At 42.6% G+C, this 21,621-nt stretch overlaps 1 protein-coding gene across 2 annotated transcripts in view; it reads right to left on the reverse strand.

Moving 5' to 3' along the window:
* Positions 1 to 9,667: 9,667 nt before the first annotated feature.
* The window catches only part of FXYD6 (FXYD domain containing ion transport regulator 6), a 102,128-nt gene continuing 90,174 nt past the window's right edge, over positions 9,668 to 21,621 (reverse strand). For both annotated transcript variants that reach the window (XM_077249919.1, XM_077249918.1), the window contains exons 4-8: positions 20,408 to 20,482; positions 19,414 to 19,453; positions 19,160 to 19,209; positions 12,474 to 12,508; positions 9,668 to 11,894 (exon numbers count right to left, since the gene is read on the reverse strand). In XM_077249919.1, the coding sequence (XP_077106034.1) occupies positions 12,480 to 12,508; positions 19,160 to 19,209; positions 19,414 to 19,453; positions 20,408 to 20,482 (194 nt within the window). In that variant the 3' untranslated portion in view covers positions 9,668 to 11,894; positions 12,474 to 12,479. The remainder of the gene's footprint in view (positions 11,895 to 12,473; positions 12,509 to 19,159; positions 19,210 to 19,413; positions 19,454 to 20,407; positions 20,483 to 21,621) is intronic.

A 21,621-nucleotide genomic window follows, 5' to 3' on the forward strand; every position in this document is an offset into this window, starting at 1 on the left:
TATTTACATAACTTGGATTAAATTTTGTTACAAATACTACATCTAGTCACTCCGGGTGGTACCGATATCGTCATATTTGGTTCTTGGCTCATGCTAAAATTCCTGTGGAACACCTAAAGGGTTAACAGTTTTTAAAAATGAGTTTTGAACAGCTTGAGGGGTGTAGTTTGCAAAATGGGGTAATTTATGGGTGGTTTCTGTTATGTAAGCCCCTTAAAGTGACTTCAGAAGTGACTTGGTCCTTTGAAAAGTGGGTTTTGCTGTAAATGTGAAAAATTGCGCATAAAACTATAAGCCCTATTACGTCGTAAAACAATAAGGTTTCATTTTCAAAATGATGCCAATATGAAGTAAACATGTGGGGAGTGTAAATTAATAACTATTATGGGGGGTATCAGTATTTTTGTAAAAAGCAGAGAATTTCAAAGTTAAAAAATTGCCGATTTTTCCAAAATTTCCGAATATTTAGCATTTTTTTATATAGAAAGGTAAAATATATTGACTCCCATTTAGCACTGACGTGAAGTACAATATGTCACGAGAAAACAATCTCAGAATGGCTTGGATAGGTGAAAGCGTTCCAAAGTTATTAGCCCATGAAGTGGCACAGGTCAGATTGGCTTAGGCACTTGGGTACAAATAGGCCTAGGGCTGAAGGGGTTAATAAGCTACGTATATGTAAGGGCTATCATATCAAAAAATAAACTACAGACATGCATCTACCTAAAAATACCAAAGAAAATTAGTCACTCCGGGTGGTACCGATATCTGGCCCGGCTCATGGACTATACCAGGAGTTTCTCTTTTTCCCTTAGTGCATCATGTTTCCAGGTAAGTGATGGATATATATTGACCAGTTCTGGTGTCCACCTGCCCATTACAGCCACTTTTGGAGATGAACAGGGGTCAGCATGGGCTCTTCTTCAGGACATGATGTTCAGTTACGCACTGAGCTGGGTTTTTAACTCCTTTTTAGTTAGGACTCTCTTTCTAACACACTCTTTCATAGCTAGCATGAACTTTTTTCAACAATTTTTGTCCTGCAGCTCTTCTGTGGATGGGACAGAGTTGACTCGTCAGTCTCTTCCAATTACTAAAAAATATAAGATCACGGCAGTGCGGTGATTAAGATTTGCCAGCTCATCTGGGAATCTAAGAGGTTGCCCTTACCAGGGAGCCTCCTGGATCTTCCAGTAGAGTTGACATGGAAAACTTTTGTGATTTAGTACCAGGTATTGAGATTTAAATAGAAATTCTTGAATATTTTAGCACCTTCACTGATATGATTTATTTAGGCCCTTGGCCCTTTCACACTTCTGTTTTTTACAATTAGTCACATTCCGTCAAAATGTTGAAAAGTCTGATCCTGTGCAGATTGTGAAAAACGGATGCACTGTGTCCATTTTTTTGCGGATCCGTCGAGGCTATGTGCACACATTGTGTATGCGTCTTCGCTGCATTTTTCCGCTGCAAAAACACATACACAACACAACCCATGTTAAAAATAATTAAAAAAAATAAAAATCATGATATTCTTACCTTCCGGCGTCCCTCGCAGCCTTCCTGCGGTCTCCGCAGCCTTCCCAATGGTCGCGATGCTTCCGGCAGCTCCCGTTCCCAGTAATGCCCAGCGAGACAATGACCTGTGATGATGTAGCGGTCTCGCGAGACTGCACGTCATCGGGTCATTTCCCAAAGCTGGGAATGGGAGCCGCCGGCAGCATCACGAGCATCGGGAAGGCTGCGGGGGACACCGGAAGGTAAGAATATTGCCATTTTTTAAATTTTTTAAATTATTTTAACATTATATCTTTTTACTATTGTTGCTGCATATAGGCAGCATCAATAGTAAGGGTATGTGTCCACGTTCAGGATTGCATCAGGATTTGGTCAGGATTTTTCATCAGTATTTGTAAGCCAAAACCAGGACTGGAACAATTAGAGGAAAAGTATAACAGAAACATATGCACCACTTTTGCATTTATCACCCACTCCTGGTTTTGGCTTACAAATACTGATGAGAAATCCTGACCAAATCCTGATGCAATCCTGAACGTGGACACATACCCTAAAAAGAGAGAGAGCGAGAGAGAATTTCTCTGACGGGAAATTCTTCCTCGCAAGTTCAGTTTCAAAAGACGGCATCCGTCGCTGGATTCCTGCTTTTGACAGTCAGCGATGGATCCTGCGTCCATAGGCTTCCATTATAGCCAAGACGGACAGCGCAGGATCTGTCGCTAACGATTTTCCGACGTACAGAAAAAACGTTTCTCTGTCGGTTGTCTCCGCCCGACGGACAGCAATTTTACGACGGATCCAGTGCACGACGGATGAAACAGATGCCCATCCGTCACAATCCGTCGCTAATACAAGTCTATGAGAAAAAAAAAGGATCCAGCAGAAACATTTGCTGGATCCGTTTTTTTCACAAAAGGACGCATTGTGACGGAAAAAGAAAGAGGGAGGTGTGAAACAGGCCTTATTGGACGGGAGTGATGTGTTACCAGTGGGTGTAGGGAAGGGTCAGTGCCAGTATAAATTGATCATATTCTTGTCACTTTCGGTGTAATTAATAAAGAAGGTGAGGACAACTCACAGCAAGTGAAGGAAGAAAATGACTCGAATGTCCTTGAATTACGCTGAAAGTCATTGACTCCCTAGGACTCTTTGTGGACACGGCACATGAACCTTATTAATGATTTTGTGCCGTGATCTCTTTGGTACATGACGCTAATTCTGGCTGAATTTATAGCTGCTCTGAGCTGGTTCTCACCTGCACCTGACGAATACTTGTGACCACTAATGTTGTCACACATTCCCAGTGCGCGGTCCATTGCTTTGCTACAGAATTAATCACTCTTACCTGGAAGGACACCCAATGCAAATACTGGAAAAGGTAAAGATTAATACAACTGTGTACTATGTGGGATAAAAGAGATTTAAAAAAATCGCTTAGCTCCCGAAGATAATTAAAAAAAAAAGTATTTATCAACTTTACATGAAATGATGTTAAAATAGCTAAAGTGTAACCAAACTTCTAAAAGTTTTTTTTGTTTTTTTTACATCTTGTAGCCTCTTTAATGTTCTTTGGATTGGTCAGGATTTGAGTTCATATACCCAGACCAGTCTCCCAAAATATTGTCCCAAAGAGCTGAGCTCCTGCATGGGTGCACACACTAGACTGTGGTGTACTGGCTCAATTAGAAGTCTATAGGTCTGTACACTGCCTTGTGAAAACTCATCCAGGAGTTCTTTTGAACAGTCGTGGTGGTCTAAGGACGCAGACTCCCACTGAGCTAAAGAACCTTTAAGTGGTTACAACTTATAAAAAACTTTTAAGTGTTTAAGAGGAATGCACTGAGGGGGCATTATACTGCGTGCAGTGTCGGACTGGGGTGCTAAGGGCCCACCAGTAAGGCTAGTTTCACATTTGCGTTTAAAAACGCAGCGTTTAAAACGCAAATGCAGGTGGTGAAAAAAACGCATGTAAACGCATGCAAACGCTGCGTTTTTTAGACGCATGCGTTTTCTCATGCGGTAAAAAAAAAACGTCGTTTTGACGCGTTTACATGCGTTTTTTCCTGCGTTTGCATTTTTGAAACGCATGCTGAGAAGTGTGTGACAGCTGCCAATCATCAAAATCATCTAGAAAATCCACTATAAATAGAAATAGCTAGGGTTGGGGTTAGGGTTAGGGTTAGGGTTAGGGTTAGGATCCCTAGGGTTAGGGTTGGGGTTAGGATCCTTAGGGTAAGGCCGGGGTCACACTAGACCGTAATACGGACGAGTGCTATGCGATAAAAAATCGCATAGCACTCGGCCCAATGTTAATCTATGGTTCAGCTCCCATCATCCGATATTTTCTCCACCGTATTTCGGATCCGAGGGAACTCGCAGCAGGCTGCGATTGTCAGCGTATCTCGGCCGAGACTCGCCAATGCAAGTCTATGGGTGCGAGAAAAAATCGGATTACACACGGACCATGCGGGTGCATTGCGAGAAATACGCAGCGGTGTTCTATAGAAAAGCCGGTAATTCAATTGCCGGCTTTGCATTTCTCCTTCACAAACCCGACAGGATATGAGACATGGTTTACATACAGTAAACCATCTCATATCCCCCTTTTTTTTGCATATTCCACACTACTAATGTTAGTAGTGTGTATGTGCAAAATTTGGCCGCTGTAGCTGCTAAAATAAAGGGTTAAATGGCGGAAAAAATTGGCGTGGGCTCCCGCACAATTTTCTCCGCCAGAATGGTAAAGCCAGTGACTGAGGGCAGATATTAATAGCCTAGAGAGGGTCCATGGTTATTGGCCCCCCCGTGGCTACAAACATCTGCCCCCAGCCACCCCAGAAAAGGCACATCTGGAAGATGCGCCTATTCTGGCACTTGGCCACTCTCTTCCCACTCCCTGTAGCGGTGGGATATGGGGTAATGAAGGGTTAATGCCACCTTGCTATTGGAAGGTGACATTAAGCCAGATTAATAATGGAGAGGCGTCAATTATGACACCTATCCATTATTAATCCAATTGTATGAAAGGGTTAAAAAACACACACACACATGATTTAAAAGTATTTTAATGCAATAAACACAGCGGTTGTTTTAATAATTTATTGATCTCTCAATCCATTTTCAGACCCTCGCTTGGCAAAACAATAAACACACAATATACATACCCTCTCTGATGTCCTATCACGTCCAACGAGGTAATCCATCTGGAGGGGTTAACAAATATTACAGGCACGAGCTGCGATAAACCACTCGCTCGTGCCTGTAATCCCCGGGTGCTGAAAGGAAAGCAGTGATCTATACTTACATTCAGTCGCGGTGATGCGCCCCCTGGTGGATGTCCTCATATGACCTGGAGCGTGGGAAAAAGCTCCCAGGCTGCAGTTCATGAGAACATCCAGCAGGGGCGCATCACCGCGAATGAATGTAAGTATAGATCACTCTGCTTTCCTTTCAGCACCCGGGGATTACAGGCACGAGCGAGTGGTTTATCGCAGCTCGTGCCTGTAATATTAGTTAACCCCTTCAGATGGATTACCTCGTGGGACGTGATAGGACATCAGAGAGGGTATGTATATTGTGTGTTTATTGTTTTGCCAAGCGAGGGTCTGAAAATGGATTGAGAGATCAATAAATTATTAAAACAACCGCTGTGTTTATTGCATTAAAATACTTTTAAATCATATGTGTGTGTTTTTTAACCCTTTCATACAATTGGATTAATAATGGATAGGTGTCATAATTGACGCCTCTCCATTATTAATCTGGCTTAATGTCACCTTCCAATAGCAAGGTGGCATTAACCCTTCATTACCCCATATCCCACCGCTACAGGGAGTGGGAAGAGAGTGGCCAAGTGCCAGAATAGGCGCATCTTCCAGATGTGCCTTTTCTGGGGTGGCTGGGGGCAGATGTTTGTAGCCACGGGGGGGCCAATAACCATGGACCCTCTCCTGGCTATTAATATCTGCCCTCAGTCACTGGCTTTACCATTCTGGCGGAGAAAATTGCGCGGGAGCCCACGCCAATTTTTTCCGCCATTTAACCCTTTATTTTAGCAGCTACAGCGGCCAAATTTTGCACATACACACTACTAACATTAGTAGTGTGGAATATGCAAAAAAAGGGGGATATGAGATGGTTTACTGTATGTAAACCATGTCTCATATCCTGTCGGGTTTGTGAAGGAGAAATGCAAAGCCGGCAATTGAATTACCGACTTTTCACAGATATCGCGCTGAATGAAATATAAATACAGAATATATATATATATGTGTCTCAATGACATATATATATACTGTATATATGTTTTCCCGAAAATTTGAGCACATAAATCCATTAGATGTCGGTTTTGCAAGCTTGCGAGAAAATCTCGGCATACGGATGCCATACGGATGTCACACGGATGTCACACGGATCATTTGATGCGAGGAAATCGCATCCTTGCACTGCACACGGATCACTGTTTTGGAAACATTTGTGCGATTCTCGGCCGTGAAAAACGGACCGTTTTTTTATACGTTAAGTGTGTCCCCGGCCTTAGGGTTAGGGTTAGGATCCCTAGGGTTAGGGTTAGGGGTAGGGTTAGGGTTAGGATCCCTAGGGTTAGGGTTAGGGGTAGGGTTAGGGTTAGGGTTTGGATCCCTTTATCACCTTGATGGTGGGGGGTGGCTTATCAGTGTGTATTCTTGTTTTTTTCTATTGAAACGCATGCGTTTAAAACACAACCAAACGCATGTGCTTAAAAACGCATGCGTTTACATAGACAGCAATACGTTTTTTTGCCGCAAAAAAACGCCTCTAGAAATTGCTACATGTTGCATTTCTGCAACAAAACGCAAGCATAGAAAAGACACATGCGTTGTCAAACGCGGCAAAATGCATACAAAAAAACGCATGCGTTTTTAATGTTAAATATAGGAAAAAAACGCATGCGTTTTTTGCGCTAAAACGCAGCGGCAAAAAACGCAAATGTGAAACCAGCCTTACATTGACTTTAAGGGTCCCATTTTTCACCTGCATACAAATATTACACTACACTTGTTCACAAATTTACCTACAGACCAAAAGTTTGGACACACCTTCTCGTTTAAAGATTTTTCTGTATTTTCATGACTATGAAAATTGTACATTCACACTGAAGGCATCAAAACTATGAATTAACACATGTGGAATTATATACTTAACAAAAAAGTGTGAAACAACTGAAAATATGTCTTATATTCTAGGTTCTTCAAAGTAGCCACCTTTTGCTTTGATGACTGCTTTGCACACTCTTGGCATTCTCTTGATGAGCTTCAAGAGGTAGTCACCGGGAATGGTCTTCCAACAATCTTGAAGGAGTTCCCAGAGATGCTTAGTACTTGTTGGCCTTTTTGCCTTCACTCTGCGGTCCACTCACCCCAAACCATCTCGATTGGGTTCAGGTCTGATGACTGTGGAGGCCAGGTCATCTGGTGTAGCAACCCATCACTCTCCTTCTTGGTCAAATAGCCCTTACACAACCTGGAGGTGTGTTTGGGGTCATTGTCCTGTTGAAAAATAAATGATGGTCCAACTAAACACAAACCGGATGGAATAGCATGCCGCTGCAAGATGCTGTGGTAGCCATGCTGGTTCAGTATGCCTTCAATTTTGAATAAATCCCCAACAGTGTCACCAGCAAAGCACCCCCACACCATCACACCTCCTCCTTCATGCTTCACGGTGGGAACCAGGCATGTAGAGTCCATCCGTTCACCTTTTCTGCGTCGCACAAAGACACGGTGGTTGGAACCAAAGATCTCAAATTTGGACTCATCAGACCAAAGCACAGCTTTCCACTGGTCTAATGTCCATTCCTTGTGTTCTTTAGCCCAAACAAGTCTCTTCTGCTTGTTGCCTTTCCTTAGCAGTGGTTTTCTAGCAGCTATTTTACCATGAAGGCCTGCTGCACAAAGTCTCCTCTTAACAGTTGTTGTAGAGATGTGTCTGCAGCGCCCCAGAGTCCTGGTCGTTGCAGTACTGTGATGGTAGGGGAGTGATGGTACGTCTAATTGCACTAAAGGAGTTCACCTGACCAGGTATCACAGTCACACATTACACTTCACACTCCGGCCACCAGGGGGAGCAAAGGGTTCTATGTATTAGGCCACTCCTCACACTCTGGTAAAACTGGGGGTTGGATAAGAAGTTAGAGAGAAGCTGACTGGGTTTTGCCCAGGTAACATCTAGTGAGAGAAGAGCGTTGCTTGGGAAGATCCAGGGGGGTCCCTGTCAGGGGTGGGATCCTGACAGAGGCCTAGCGAAAAGGACAGATCATTACGGAGCCGCGCCTGCACTTCATTGTGGCGGCATCTTAAGATAGGACATGAAGCGAAGTATATTGTGGAGAAGTGAGAAACGAGATCACAGCACAAAGGCGATAGAACCAGTAGGAGTCGTGCCCCGAGATCGGCAACATCCTACTGAGGCGCGTAGCCGGTGGCCGGAACGCCGAGGAAGTATTGGGCTCTACGCATTACTTCAAACCAACGGCAGGGCAGTTAATTTTAGGTTGGCTGCCTCACCTTAATCACCTAATGAAGACAACGGAGGCAATTGTGGGAGAGGGGCGTCTCTAGGGTCCCAGAATAACTCCAGGCCTACCCCGTCATATGGGTATGTCCTATCCATATCATCTGGGGGACGGAGAGAAAGAACAGAAACATACAAGACAGTTGTGAGGACTATCCCGTGGTGCTCAGCAGGGAAGTACTACAACACACAGGCGCTAGAAGGTAGGCACAGATTTCCACCTGCAAAGGGAACTCTGGATGTGCCTTCGGACCGGCCGGTCTCAGCCAGCCCTGTTAGCAGTGCTCTGGATTGCGGATGCTGAAGCCTTCAGTAAAGAGGTAAAGAGACTGCAACCCTGTGTCCTCCTTATTTACTGCGACCTACACTACCACCTACACCTTTTATTGGGCGCCCCTTAGCAGGACCACGGACCGGGTCGGGCCACCGAGACATCCTCAGAACCGAGAGACCTGGATCCGAGTACCCCGCTGTTCCGCGTCTGGGGGCCGCTCCATGTCTGCTGCTAGAACTCTGTACGGCATTGACCTGGTCTCTAATCTGAGCTGCTATTAACCTGCGATTTCTGAGGCTGGTGACTCGGATAAACTTATCCTCAGAAGCAGAGGTGACTCTTGGTCTTCATTTACATATATATATATATATATATATATATATATATATATATATATATGTACAACAGAAAGAAAAAAATGAGCGGCACAGTCCCATCTATTGAAAAAACAGGCAATCACTTCTGTGAGGAAACTCAGATTGGGAACCCCTTAATGCAAAAATTAGTGCGACCACGGTGCTCCTCATTGGAAAACAAAGTCTATGTGAGAATGCTGAGAATGAGATGAAGCAGAGAGGGCACTCACCGGTCTTCTTTTAAAAACACTTCTTTATTAGAAACTAGACATCCAGAGTAAAGGCAGCGGCCGGGGGAGAGAGAAGGAGCAGGGGTGGACGACGGCCGTTTCGCGCTTGTCCTGCGCTTCTACGGGACCCGTAGAAGCGCAGGACAAGCGCGAAACGGCCGTCGTCCACCCCTGCTCCTTCTCTCTCCCCCGGCCGCTGCCTTTACTCTGGATGTCTAGTTTCTAATAAAGAAGTGTTTTTAAAAGAAGACCGGTGAGTGCCCTCTCTGCTTCATCTCATTCTCAGCATTCTCATATATATATATATATATATATATATATATATATACAGTATATATATATATATATATATATATATACCAGATGTTTCCCACTAAACTATCTCATTCCAATAATGGGGTCATAAAAACCCTAGTAGTGTCAACGCCTATAATACCCAACAAGAATCGATGGAGTAAACATGTATGGTCAACATCAGTTGTAAATGGTTGTCCTATGCATGAATACGAGGATTTATAGAGAAATACAGGTTATATGGAGTAGAGATTATAGAAAACCACAGAATTTATATGCAATAGGCAAACAAAGGAGAGGCCATGTGCGCCAATGAGACGAGAGGCAAAAAGCAGTTATGGGATCGATAGGAAGAGTTATAGGAAAATGTCACGTGGTGGAATTTACCCATTGATCTCGAGGCCGGCGGCTGCCCAGGAATGTACAGAGTAAGGCGCGGAGGGTCAGATATACAAGTTTATTTCACATTGTTCTGACGTCACTAAATATACAGATACAATAGAAAAAGATGCTTGTGTTCTCTCAGAGGAGGAGCAGGGGCTGCCCCAGAATCACAGCGAGATCGGTACATATTTTAGGAAACATAGATTTGATTGTGTTAAGAACATGCCACAGAAACAGCCACGTCTGTACAGGGACCAGGGAGGAAGAGGGCTGGAAATGAAGACAAAGCCGGGCGACGGGGACACAGCACAAGATTTAGTACCTCGGATAACGTGGAGTATAGCGCTTCTTTTTATTATACAGATGTGTCGCTCTTACCTTTCTGAAAAATCTGTTAAAAAAAATAACTAAACTTTTATTTATTTTTCTTTTATCATTTTGTCCAGAACAGAAAATTCTGAAACATTGCAAATCACTTTATTACAGGATTTGTCTTAATTCTAGTAAAAATAAAAACAAAAATTGCATATAAGTGGCTCCCAAACCTCTGATTATTCGCAGTATATTTGCTGCTTTCAGCTGCATTGATATCAGAATGTACTGGAGTACAGCTGATGGCAGTGATGGGTTAGCTAAGCGCCTGTCTCCTCCTGAGTGTTTTGCTTATCAGAACAATCTCCTGCAGCAGCATCTCCAGCATTACTGACACAGGTGCTGAGCTGACCCATCACTGCCATCAGCTGTACTCCACATGTAATCAATGCAGCTGAAGGCAGTAAAGAGATGGGGAAAAGCAGTGATTTGGAAGTCACATACATGCAGAAATGAAGATAATTCCCCTAATAAAGTGATTTGCAAAGTATCATAACGTTCCACGATGGACAAAATTATAAAAAAATATGAAAAGTTTAGTTACTCTTTAAAAACGTTTGAAGGCTGCAATTCACCTCACAACCACTAGATGGCCACATATAGAGACTTACAGGAAAAAAAACATCTGGCAGAGTATCGCAAAATGAAAAGTTTTCCATAACATCCATAAAAATTATTATTTTTTTAATTAAAGGAATTTGATTGGTGGCCATGGGCATCACCACTGTTTCTTTGCACTTGCACTTTTGATTGGTGGCCATTGGGATTGCCACTGTTTCTTTGCACTTGCACTTTTGATTGGTGGCCATGGGCATCACCACTGTTTCTTTGCACTTGCACTTTTGATTGATGGGCATCACCACTGTTTCTTTGCACTTTTGATTGGTGGCCATGGGTATCGTCATTGTTTCTTTGCACTTGCACTTTTGATTGATGGCCATGGGCATCACCACTGTTTCTTTGCACTTTTGATTGGTGGCCATGGGCATCGCCACTGTTTCTTTGCACTTGCACTTTTGATTGGTGGCCATGGGCATCACCATATTTCTTTTCACTTGCACTTTTGATTGGTGGCCATGGGCGTCACCACTGTTTCCTTGCACTTGCACTTTTGATATATGGCTCTTCCATTTGAGAAACCTTGACTATAAAGTCTGGCGATGCTACTTGTATCCGTGGACTCACTCTTGTGGGTTGGTGCTCTCTTCAGTTGCATTGTGCAGCAGTGCAGAGTATTACAGCATTGTGTTCACTCCTAGGAAAGTATAGACTGAGTGCTAGTCTGCGGCACGATGCTCTGCGTAGGGTTCACAGTGCCGCGTGAGTGATTCTTACACTGTTGGGCATATGGTAATATTGTACACAGTGTTCTGCAGCTCACAGGTGCACAGTACTTTGTATATGACTACGTATGCATGATCACATACACATAACATATATCCTAAACACACAGGGGTCAATGGCTTCGCAGTATTTGCCGTGCCGCTCCACAGTGCTCACCTAACAAGAATATTTAAAGGCACAAGCACACTTTTGATCTGGCTGTCAGGGCATATAGAAGTAGACTGTTCTCCACGACTGTCTTCATAAAGTTTGGATTTTGGAGGTAAATGGTATGAGAAGATCGAACGGAAAGGAATACATGTGCTATGGCCGGCAAAATTCCCTGCTCTAGAGAACCGGACCAAAAAGTTGACCGCACAGTACCCACATCTCCGCTGCTACAAAACCTCTACGAAAATTTCTGCCACCGAGTGCTAAGACATTACAAGTGACGGCACTGAGAAACAAAGTTCACACGTGGCGCGGACGCACAATATGGCGGAGAGGGGAGGCCTGGTTACGATAGGTGGTAGAGGGTAAAGCGCTCTGTAAATTTTTTGCGTAGTTTGTTCTCTGTTAATCCCTGGGGTCCTAAGAAAGAAACCAGAAAGGCGGCATTATATTCTGTATAATATAGGAGGCATCTACATACAGCAGTTCCCTAAAGTGCCATATTTGACCCCTTTTGCGCAAAGTCCCCATGCATTTGCTTTTAGTTCTTAGTTCCAAAAAGAGCAAAGATGATTGACAACCTAAAAATCCTAATAGTCCGCAAAGAAAAACTGAAGTTCCTTCTAGCAAGTCAACTACTTTTTGGCACTGGACATTTTAAGGGATCGTCAACATGGGGACTTTATGGCTACAGACTTTCCACAGTGGAAAATGTGCAGCGAAATCCTTAAAAGTAAAAAACACTGTGGATTTCTTTGAGGAAATGCTACAGATTTTATCATTTTCATTGATATGATGCAGATTTACCCCTTTGTTATTTTATGCTGCAGATTTCAGGTCTATATCACAGGTCAATTTCTGTTGCAGATTTTCTCGAGTGGATGAGATTTCCTATAATTTGATCCACTTTTCTGGTACTGTGTAATATGCATCTGATTTTTTGCATGCAAATTTACCACTGTGTGAATATAGTCTAAAACAACATTAAGCAAAACTCACAAGTTTTTAGTTCTCTGTTTTCTGAGCTCCTCGAGCTATGAAAAAAGGGAAACAAGTTAGCATATTATGACAGCATACATCTATCTATGTATATATACACTGCTCAAAAAATACAGTGAACACTTAAATAACAGAATATAACTCCAAGTAAATGAAACTTCTGTGAAATCAAACTGTCCACTTAGGAAGCATCACTGATTGACAATAAATTTCACATGCTGTTGTGCAAATGGAATAGACAACAGATGGAAATTATTGGCAATTATCAGGACACCCTCAATAAAGGAGTAGTTCTGCAGGTGGGGACCACAGACCACATCTCTGTACCAATGCTTTCTGGCTGATGTTTTGGTCACTTTTGAATGTTGGTTGTGCTTTCACACTTGTGGTAGCATGAGACGGACTCTACAACCCACACAAGTGGCTCAGGTAGTGCAGCTCATCCAGGATGGCACATCAATGCGAGCTGTGGCAAGAAGGTTTGCTGTGTCTGTCAGCATAGTGTCCAGAGGCTGGAGGCGCTACCAGGAGACAGGCCAGTACACCAGGAGACATGGAGGGGGCCGTATGAGGGCAAAAACCCAGCAGCAGTCCCGCTACCTCAGCCTTTGTGCAAGGAGGAACAGGAGGAGCACTGCCAGAGCCCTGCAAAATGACCTTCAGCAGGCCACAAATGTGCATGTGTCTGCACAAACGGTTAGAAACCGATTCCATGAGGATGGTCTAAGTACCCAACGTCCACAGATGGGGGTTGTGCTCTCAGCCCAACACCATGCAGGACGCTTGGCATTTGCCACAGAACACCAGGATTGGAAAATTCGCCACTGGTGCCCTGTGCTCTTGTCAGATGAAAGTAGGTTCACACTGAGCACATGTGACAGACATGACAGAGTCTGGAGATGCCGTGGAGAGCGATCTGCTGCCTGCAACATCCTTCAGCATGACTGGTTTGGCAGTGGGTCAGTAATGGTGTGGGGTGGCATTTCTTTGGAGGGCTGCTCAGCCCTCCATATGCTCACCAGAGGTAGCCTGACTGCCATTAGGTACCGAAATGAGATCCTCAGACCCCTTGTGAGACCATATGCTGGTGCGGTTGGCCCTGGGTTGCTCCTAATGCAGGACAATGCCAGACCTCATGTGGCTGGAGTGTCAGCAGTTCCTGCAAGATGAAGGCATTGAAGTTATGGACTGGCCCGCCCATTCCCCAGACCTGAATCCGATTGAACACATCTGGGACATCATGTCTCTCCCCATCCACCAACGTCACGTTGCACCACAGACTGTCCAGTAGTTGGCGGATGCTTTAGTCCAGGTCTGGGAGGAGATCCTTCAGGTGACCACCCGCCCCCTCATCAGGAGCATGCCCAGGTGTTGTAGGGAGATCATACAGGCACGTGGAGGCCACACACTACTGAGCATCATTTCCTTGTCTTGAGGCATTTCCACTAAAGTTGGATCAGCCTGTAACTTCATTTTCCACTGATTTTGAGCATCATTCCAACTCCAGACCTCCGTGGGATATTACTTGTGATTTACATTGATAATTTTTAGGTTTTCTTGTTCTCAACACATTCCACTATGTGTGGCTCAAAGAATTGATCAATTGTTTGCTAAATGTCTCAGTTTAAAGTACAGTTAGAAATCAATATGAGCATGTGCACTTTATGTATTGCGTGCTAACCATAGGCAGCGCTGGCTTCTTGGCTTCCTTTTTTTGTATATGTGTATCTATGTATGTAATATATGTTCATTATGTAAGTTTGTATGTATCAAAGTATGTGTATTTATAGTGTGTATGGATATATGTATACATGTACATTTATATTGTATGTGTGTATAGTATATATGTATGTTGGAGTTATATAGTGTATGTAGACGTGTGTTTATCTATGTATGTCTATTCTGTTTGAGTAAATATAAATATACTAGCTGAAGAGCCCGGCGTTGCCTGGGCATAGTAAATATCTGTGGTTAGTTATAGCACCTCACTTCTCTTATTTTCCCATCACGCCTCTCATTTTCCCCCTCACATCTCTCATTTTCTCCCTTACACCTCTCATTTTCCCCCTCACTCCTCTTATTTTCCCCCTCACTCCTCTCATTCCCCCTTCACTCCTCTCATTCCCCCCTAACACTTGTCATTTCGACCTCACATCTGTAATTTTCCGATCACTCCACTATTTTCCCTCACTCCTCTCATTTTGCACTCACACCTTTTCATTTTCACCTCACACCCCTCATTTTCACCTCACACCTCTCATTTTCCCCTCAGTATATACATGTTTGTCATCTTGTCATCTCCCTTATATATAGTATACACCTGTATGTCATCTCCTGTATATAGTATATACCTGCTGTATGTCATCTCCTCCTATATATTGTATATACCTATGTGTCATCTCCTTCTGTATATAGTATATACCTGTATGTCATCTCTTCTGTATATACTATATACCTGTATGTCATCTCCTCCTATATATAGTATATACCTGTATGTCATCTCCTGTATATAGTATATACCTGTATGTCATCTCCCCTGTATATAGTATATACCTGCTGTATGTCATCTCCTCCTCTATATACCTATGTGTCATCTCCTCTTTTATATAGTATATACCTGTATGTCATCTCCTTCTGTATATAGTATATACGTGTGTCATCTCCTCCTGTATATAGTATATACCTGTAAGTCATCTCCTCCTGTATATAGTATATACCTGTGTGTCATCTGCTCCTGTATATAGTATATACCTGTGTCATCTCCTCCTGTATATAGTATGCACCTGTATGTCATCTCCTCCTGTATATAGTATATACCTGTGTGTCATCTCCACCTGTATATAGTATATCTGTGTGTCATCTCCCCTGTATATAGTATGTACCGGTATGTCATCTCCTCCCGTATATAGTATGTACCTGTATGTCATCTCCGCCTGTATATAGTATATACCAGTGTGTCATCTCCTCCTGTATATAGTATATATCTGTTTGTCATCTCCCCTGTATATAGTATATATGTGTGTGTCATCTCCTCCTGTATATAGTATATACCTGTATGTCATCTCCTCCTGTATATAGTATATACCTGTGTGTCATCTCCCCTGTATATAGTATATACCTGTGTGTCATCTCCTGTATATAGTATATATCTGTGTGTCATCTCCTCCTGTATTAGACCTCATTCACACGTTATTTGCTCAGTTTTTTTACCTCAGTATTTGTAAGCTAAATTGGCAGCTTGATAAATCCCCAGCCAACAGGAAGCCCTCCCCCCTGGCAGTATATATTAGCTCACACATACACATAATAGACAGGTGATGTGACTGACAGCTGCCGTATTTCCTATATGATACAGTTGTTGCTCTTGTAGTTTGTCTGCTTATTAATCAGATTTTTATTTTTGAAGGATAATACCAGACTTGTGTGTGTTTTAGGGCGAGTTTCATGTGTCAAGTTGTGTGTGTTGAGTTGCGTGTGGCGACATGCATGTAGCGACTTTTGTGAGATGAGTTTTGTGTGGCAACATGCGTGTAGCAACTTTTTGTGTGTCGAGTTGCATGTGACAGGTTAGTGTAGCAAGTTGTGTGCAGCAAGTTTTGCGCATGGCGAGTTTTGCGCGTGGCGAGTTTTATGTGTGGTGCGTTTTGAGTATGTGCAAGTTTTGTGTGAGGCAACTTTTGCATGTGTTGCAACTTTTGTGCATGTGGCAATTTTTCCGCGTGTGCAAATTTTGTGTGTGGCGAGTTTTCCATGAGGTGAGTTTTGCACGTGTGGTGAGTTTTACACGTGTGGCGAGTTTTGCACGTGTGGCGAGTTTTGCGTGAGCCTAGTTTTGCATGTGGCGAGTTTTGCGCGTGGTGAGTTTTGAGCGGTAACTTTTGTGTTTCGACTTGTATGTGGCGAGGTTGGTGTATGTGTGGTGAAATGTGTGCTGAGGGTGATATGTGTTCAAGCACGTGGTAGTGTGTGGCGCATTTTGTGTGTGTGTTCATATCCCCTTGTGTAGTGAGTATCCCATGTCGGGGCCCCACCTTAGCAACTGTACGGTATATACTCTTTGGCGCCATCGCTCTCACTCTTTAAGTCCCCCTTGTTCACATCTGGCAGCTGTCAATTTGCCTCCAAAACGTTTCCTTTCACTTTTTCCTCATTATGTAGATAGGGGCAAAATTATTTGGTGAATTGGAACGCGCGGGGTTAAAGTTTCGCCTCACAACATAGCCTATGTCGCTCTCAGGGTCCAAACGTGTGACTGCGCAAAATTTTGTGGCTGTAGCTGCGACGGTGCAGATGCCAATCCCGGACATACACACATACACACACACATTCAGCTTTATATATTAGATATACCTGTAAGTCATCTCCCCTGTATATAGTATATACCTGTGTGTCATCTCCTCCTGTATATAGTATATACCTGTATGTCATCTCCCCTGTATATAGTATATACCTGTGTGTCATCTCCCCTGTATATAGTATATACCTGTATGTCATCTCCCTGTATATAGTATATACCTGTATGTCATCTCCCCTGTATATAGTATATACCTGTATATCATCTCCCCTGTATATAGTATATACCTGTATGTCATCTCCTGTATATAATATATAGCTGCATGTGATCTCCTCCTGTATATAGTATATACGTGTATGTCATCTCCCCTGTATATAGTATATACCTGTATGCCATCTCCTCCTGGCTGTCAATTTGCCTCCAACACTTTTCCTTTCACTTTTTCCCCATTATGTAGATAGGGGCAAAATTGTTTGGTGAATTGGAAAGCGCGGGGTTAAAATTTTGCCTCACAACATAGCCTATGACGCTCTCGGGGTTCAGACGTGTGACTGTGCTAAATTTTGTGGCTGTAGCTGCAACGGTGCAGATGCCAATCCCAGACATACACACACACATACAGTTAGGTCCATATATATTTGGACAGAGACAACATTTTTCTAGTTTTGGTTATAGACAATACCACAATGAATTTTAAACAAAACAATTCAGATGCAGTTGAAGTTCAGACTTTCAGCTTTCATTTGAGGGTATCCACATTAAAATCGGATGAAGGGTTTAAGAGTTTCAGCTCCTTAACATGTGCCACCCTGTTTTTAAAAGGACCAAAAGTAATTGGACAGATTCAATAATTTTAAATAAAATGTTCATTTTTAGTACTTGGTTGAAAACCCTTGGCTGGCAATGACTGCCTAAAGTCTTGAACTCATGAACATCACCAGACGCTGTGTTTCCTCCTTTTTGATGCTCTGCCAGGCCTTCACTGCGGTGGTTTTCAGTTGTTGTTTGTTTGTGGGCCTTTCTGTCTGAAGTTTAGTCTTTAACAAGTGAAATGCATGCTCAATTTGGTTGAGATCAGGTGACTGACTTGGCCATTCAAGAATATTCCACTTCTTTGCTTTAATAGACTCCTGGGTTGCTTTGGCTTCATGTTTTGGGTCATTGTCCATCTGTAGTATGAAATGACGACCAATCAGTTTGGCTGCATTTGGCTGGATCTGAGCACACAGTATGGCTCTGAATACCTCAGAATTCATTCGGCTGCTTCTGTCCTGTGTCACATCATCAATAAACACTAGTGACCCAGTGCCACTGGCAGCCATGCATGCCCAAGCCATCACACTGCCTCCGCCATGTTTTACAGATGATGTGGTATGCTTTGGATCATGAGCTGTACCACGCCTTCGCCATACATTTCTCTTTCCATCATTCCGGTAGAGGTTGATCATGGTTTCATCTGTCCAAAGAATGTTCTTCCAGAACTGTGCTGGCTTTTTTAGATGTTTTATAGCAAAGTCCAGTCTAGCCTTTTTATTCTTGATGCTTATGAGTGGCTTGCACAGTGCAGTGAACCCTCTGTATTTACTTTCATGCAGTCTTCTCTTTATGGTAGATTTGGATATTGATACGCCGACCTCCTGGAGAGTGCTGTTCACTTGGTTGGCTGTTGTGAAGGGGTTTCTCTTCACCATGGAGATTATTCTTCTATCCTCCACCACTGTTGTCTTCCGTGGACGCCCAGGTCTTTTTGCATTGATGAGTTCACCAGTGCTTGCTTTCTTTCTCAGGATGTACCAAACTGTAGATTTTGCCACTCCTAATATTGTAGCAATTTCTCGGCTTGTTTTTTTCTGTTTTCACAGCTTAAGGATGGCTTGTTTCACTTGCATGGAGAGCTCCTTTGACCGCATGTTTACTTCACAGCAAAAGCTTCCAAATGCAAGCACCACACCTCAAATCAACTCCAGGCCTTTTATCTGCTTAATTGAGAATGACATAACGAAGGGATTGCCCACACCTGTTCATGAAATAGCCTTGGAGTCAATTGTCCAATTACTTTTGGTCCCTTTAAAAACAGGGTGGCACATGTTAAGGAGCTGAAACTCCTAAACCCTTCATCCAATTTTATTGTGGATACCCTCAAATGAAAGCTGAAAGTCTGAACTTCAACTGCATCTGAATTGTTTTGTTTAAAATTCATTGTGGTAATGTCTATAACCAAAATTAGAAAAATGTTGTCTCTGTCCAAATATATATGGACCTAACTGTACATACACACATTCAGCTTTATATATTAGATTTAGGTGCATGGAATAAATGGCGCTATAAAATGTATAATAATAATAATGTACATTTGCATATGTGTGTGCGGTTTCCATTACTTATAAACCACCTTTTGAGACAATAAGGTTTTCTGCCTGAGCTTCTTCATCACCGGGAGCCCTAAGAAATAAAAGAAAAACGTAATTCAATTAAACCTTCTATAATTTAGAAGAGAATCCATTCTGCCTGTCATTCCTCGGGCACACACGAACGTACAGGGACCCGTGGTACACATGTCTGTAATGTCCTTTATACTGGGGACGAGTACTTTTATAAGTCAGAGGACCTGTTTCCTTTTCTCCTTTCGTGGGGACCATTCCTTACCTCTGTTTCTGGTTCAGATTATTGCATCTGCACCTTCGACCTGCACAAAGAAAAACATCTCATCATTTATCCCATATTTTCTTCTATATTCTCAGGATTTACAAATCCTGTGCAACGTTTAGTGCAAACTTAGACTAGACAGTCTGAAAATGCAGCAAATTTATAACAGCGGCTCGTGCCGGATGATACATTTGGAACAACATTAGACATTCTCTTTGGTTTTACACTTACTATCCGTACTATCCGTATTACTTTGCTCCACTTTTTTTGCTCGCACATTTTGGTGCAGATCGGACCATTTTTACTCACACATATTCCCTGTCACTTGAGCTACAAAAGCATTTAATACAAAATTATTTAAAATACGTCCAAAGCTGTCAGGCCACATCCATTTTGCATTTCTTTTTTAATCATCCATATGTGTCCATTATTCAGGCACACACCCATCATAAAGTTACCCAGACGCGCCTGTTTTTGGTGCAAGTCCTGGATTACACATACAAGTCTATGGGCCCTCAGATGCCATCAGTGTGCAATCTGTGCGCTGTATGTTATTAACATTGCATTGTGTAGGAAAAGTTTAGACATTTTTTTTTCAGCATCCAAAAATATCACTGACGGTAAAACCTGATACACTGACCGAACATTGGAGAAAATCGGATCAAAAACACTGATCAAACTCTGTTCGATCTGATCAAAACTGGGCATCAGAATGAGGCCTGACACCTGGCAATGGATTAGTTAAAAATGGATAGAGAACAGATGGAAATTAGTTGGAAAATGGATGTTTAATGGATCCTCAGAGACTTGGATGGCAAAGTCTAATCTGCAAAAACAAATGAAAATGTGACATGCAAGAATGGACGGGTGAATGGTTCCACTGCTCACGTTTCGCTCTTGAAACTTTCCCTAACCATCTATTCCTGCTGCAGACCACTAGGGGGCGCTGTAGTCTGTTATAAAAAAAATAACTTTTCACCATAAAGCAACTTACTCATAATCAACAGAATCCCCAGTGTGAAAAGGACGACTGCAAACACCAGACCTCCAATCCGCAGGCTCTCATAATCTGAGGAAAGAGCAACCATATTACATCAGCTCAATGCAACATTTTACCAAGATACCACATAGCAAACAAAAGGGAAAAGAAAAAGGCGTAGTCAGGTAACGGCTTCAGATCAGAAAACCAGGAAGAGCGAGGCAAATGGATTGTCAGAACAAGGTCCAAGACAGGCAGCAATAGATCAACAAACAGAGCACAGAAATGCAAGGAAAATCACGGGGCAGATGCTACAATTGGCAGAGATTTGGGGCTGACAGCTTAGTTCAGTAGTTGGGTAACCATTTAGAACAGGGAACACCTGAAGGAGGCTCAGCACCTCCCAGTCTCAGACTGGGTGGCTGATCTGTCAATCAAAATACCCACAGCTCAGCACGGCCCTGCACGCTCAAGACACACTGAGCGGAGGAATCATGACAGTCATTATATTACTACTACATAGCTAAAAAAAATGTTTGTCTGATTCCAACCTTGGGATATGTTTGAATGACAGTTTTCTAGAGGCAAAATCCTATTTCCACTTGCAGTTGGATCAGATCTTGTTCAAATGAGAATATTAGCTGAAAGATAATATTAAAATATTATACTGATATATTATAATATTATACTGAAAGAGTTAGCAGAGGAAATGGCAGAGCCACTAGCCAGGATCTTTAACAAAATCCTGAGGTACAGGACAAGTCACAGAAGATTGGAGAAGGGCGAATGTTATCCCTATCTTCAAAAAAGAAAAGAAGATGGAAAATACAGGCCAGTGAGCCTTACTTCTATACCAGGAAAGCTATTTGAACAAATTATTAAACAGCATGTATGTAAGTACTTGGATAAGAATACAGTAATTAACCAGAGCCAGCATGGGTTTGTAGCAAACAAGTCATGCCAAACTAATCTAATTTCCTTCTATGATGGAATCACTGACTTTGTAGATCAGGGAAATATGGTTGATATAGTATATCTCGACTTCAGTAAAGCATTTCATAAAGTGTCTCATACTATACTTATTGAAAAAATGACCAAGTATGGGATTGAGGAGGCTACGGTTAGGTGGATTCATAACTGGCTCAGTGATCGTACTGAATGAGTGAAAATAAATGGTTGCACATCCAATTGGAATAGTGTTTCAAGTGGTGTACCACAAGGCTCTGTCC

Source organism: Ranitomeya variabilis, chromosome 4 (assembly GCF_051348905.1).
Source record: "Ranitomeya variabilis isolate aRanVar5 chromosome 4, aRanVar5.hap1, whole genome shotgun sequence".
Lineage (NCBI taxonomy): Eukaryota > Metazoa > Chordata > Amphibia > Anura > Dendrobatidae > Ranitomeya > Ranitomeya variabilis.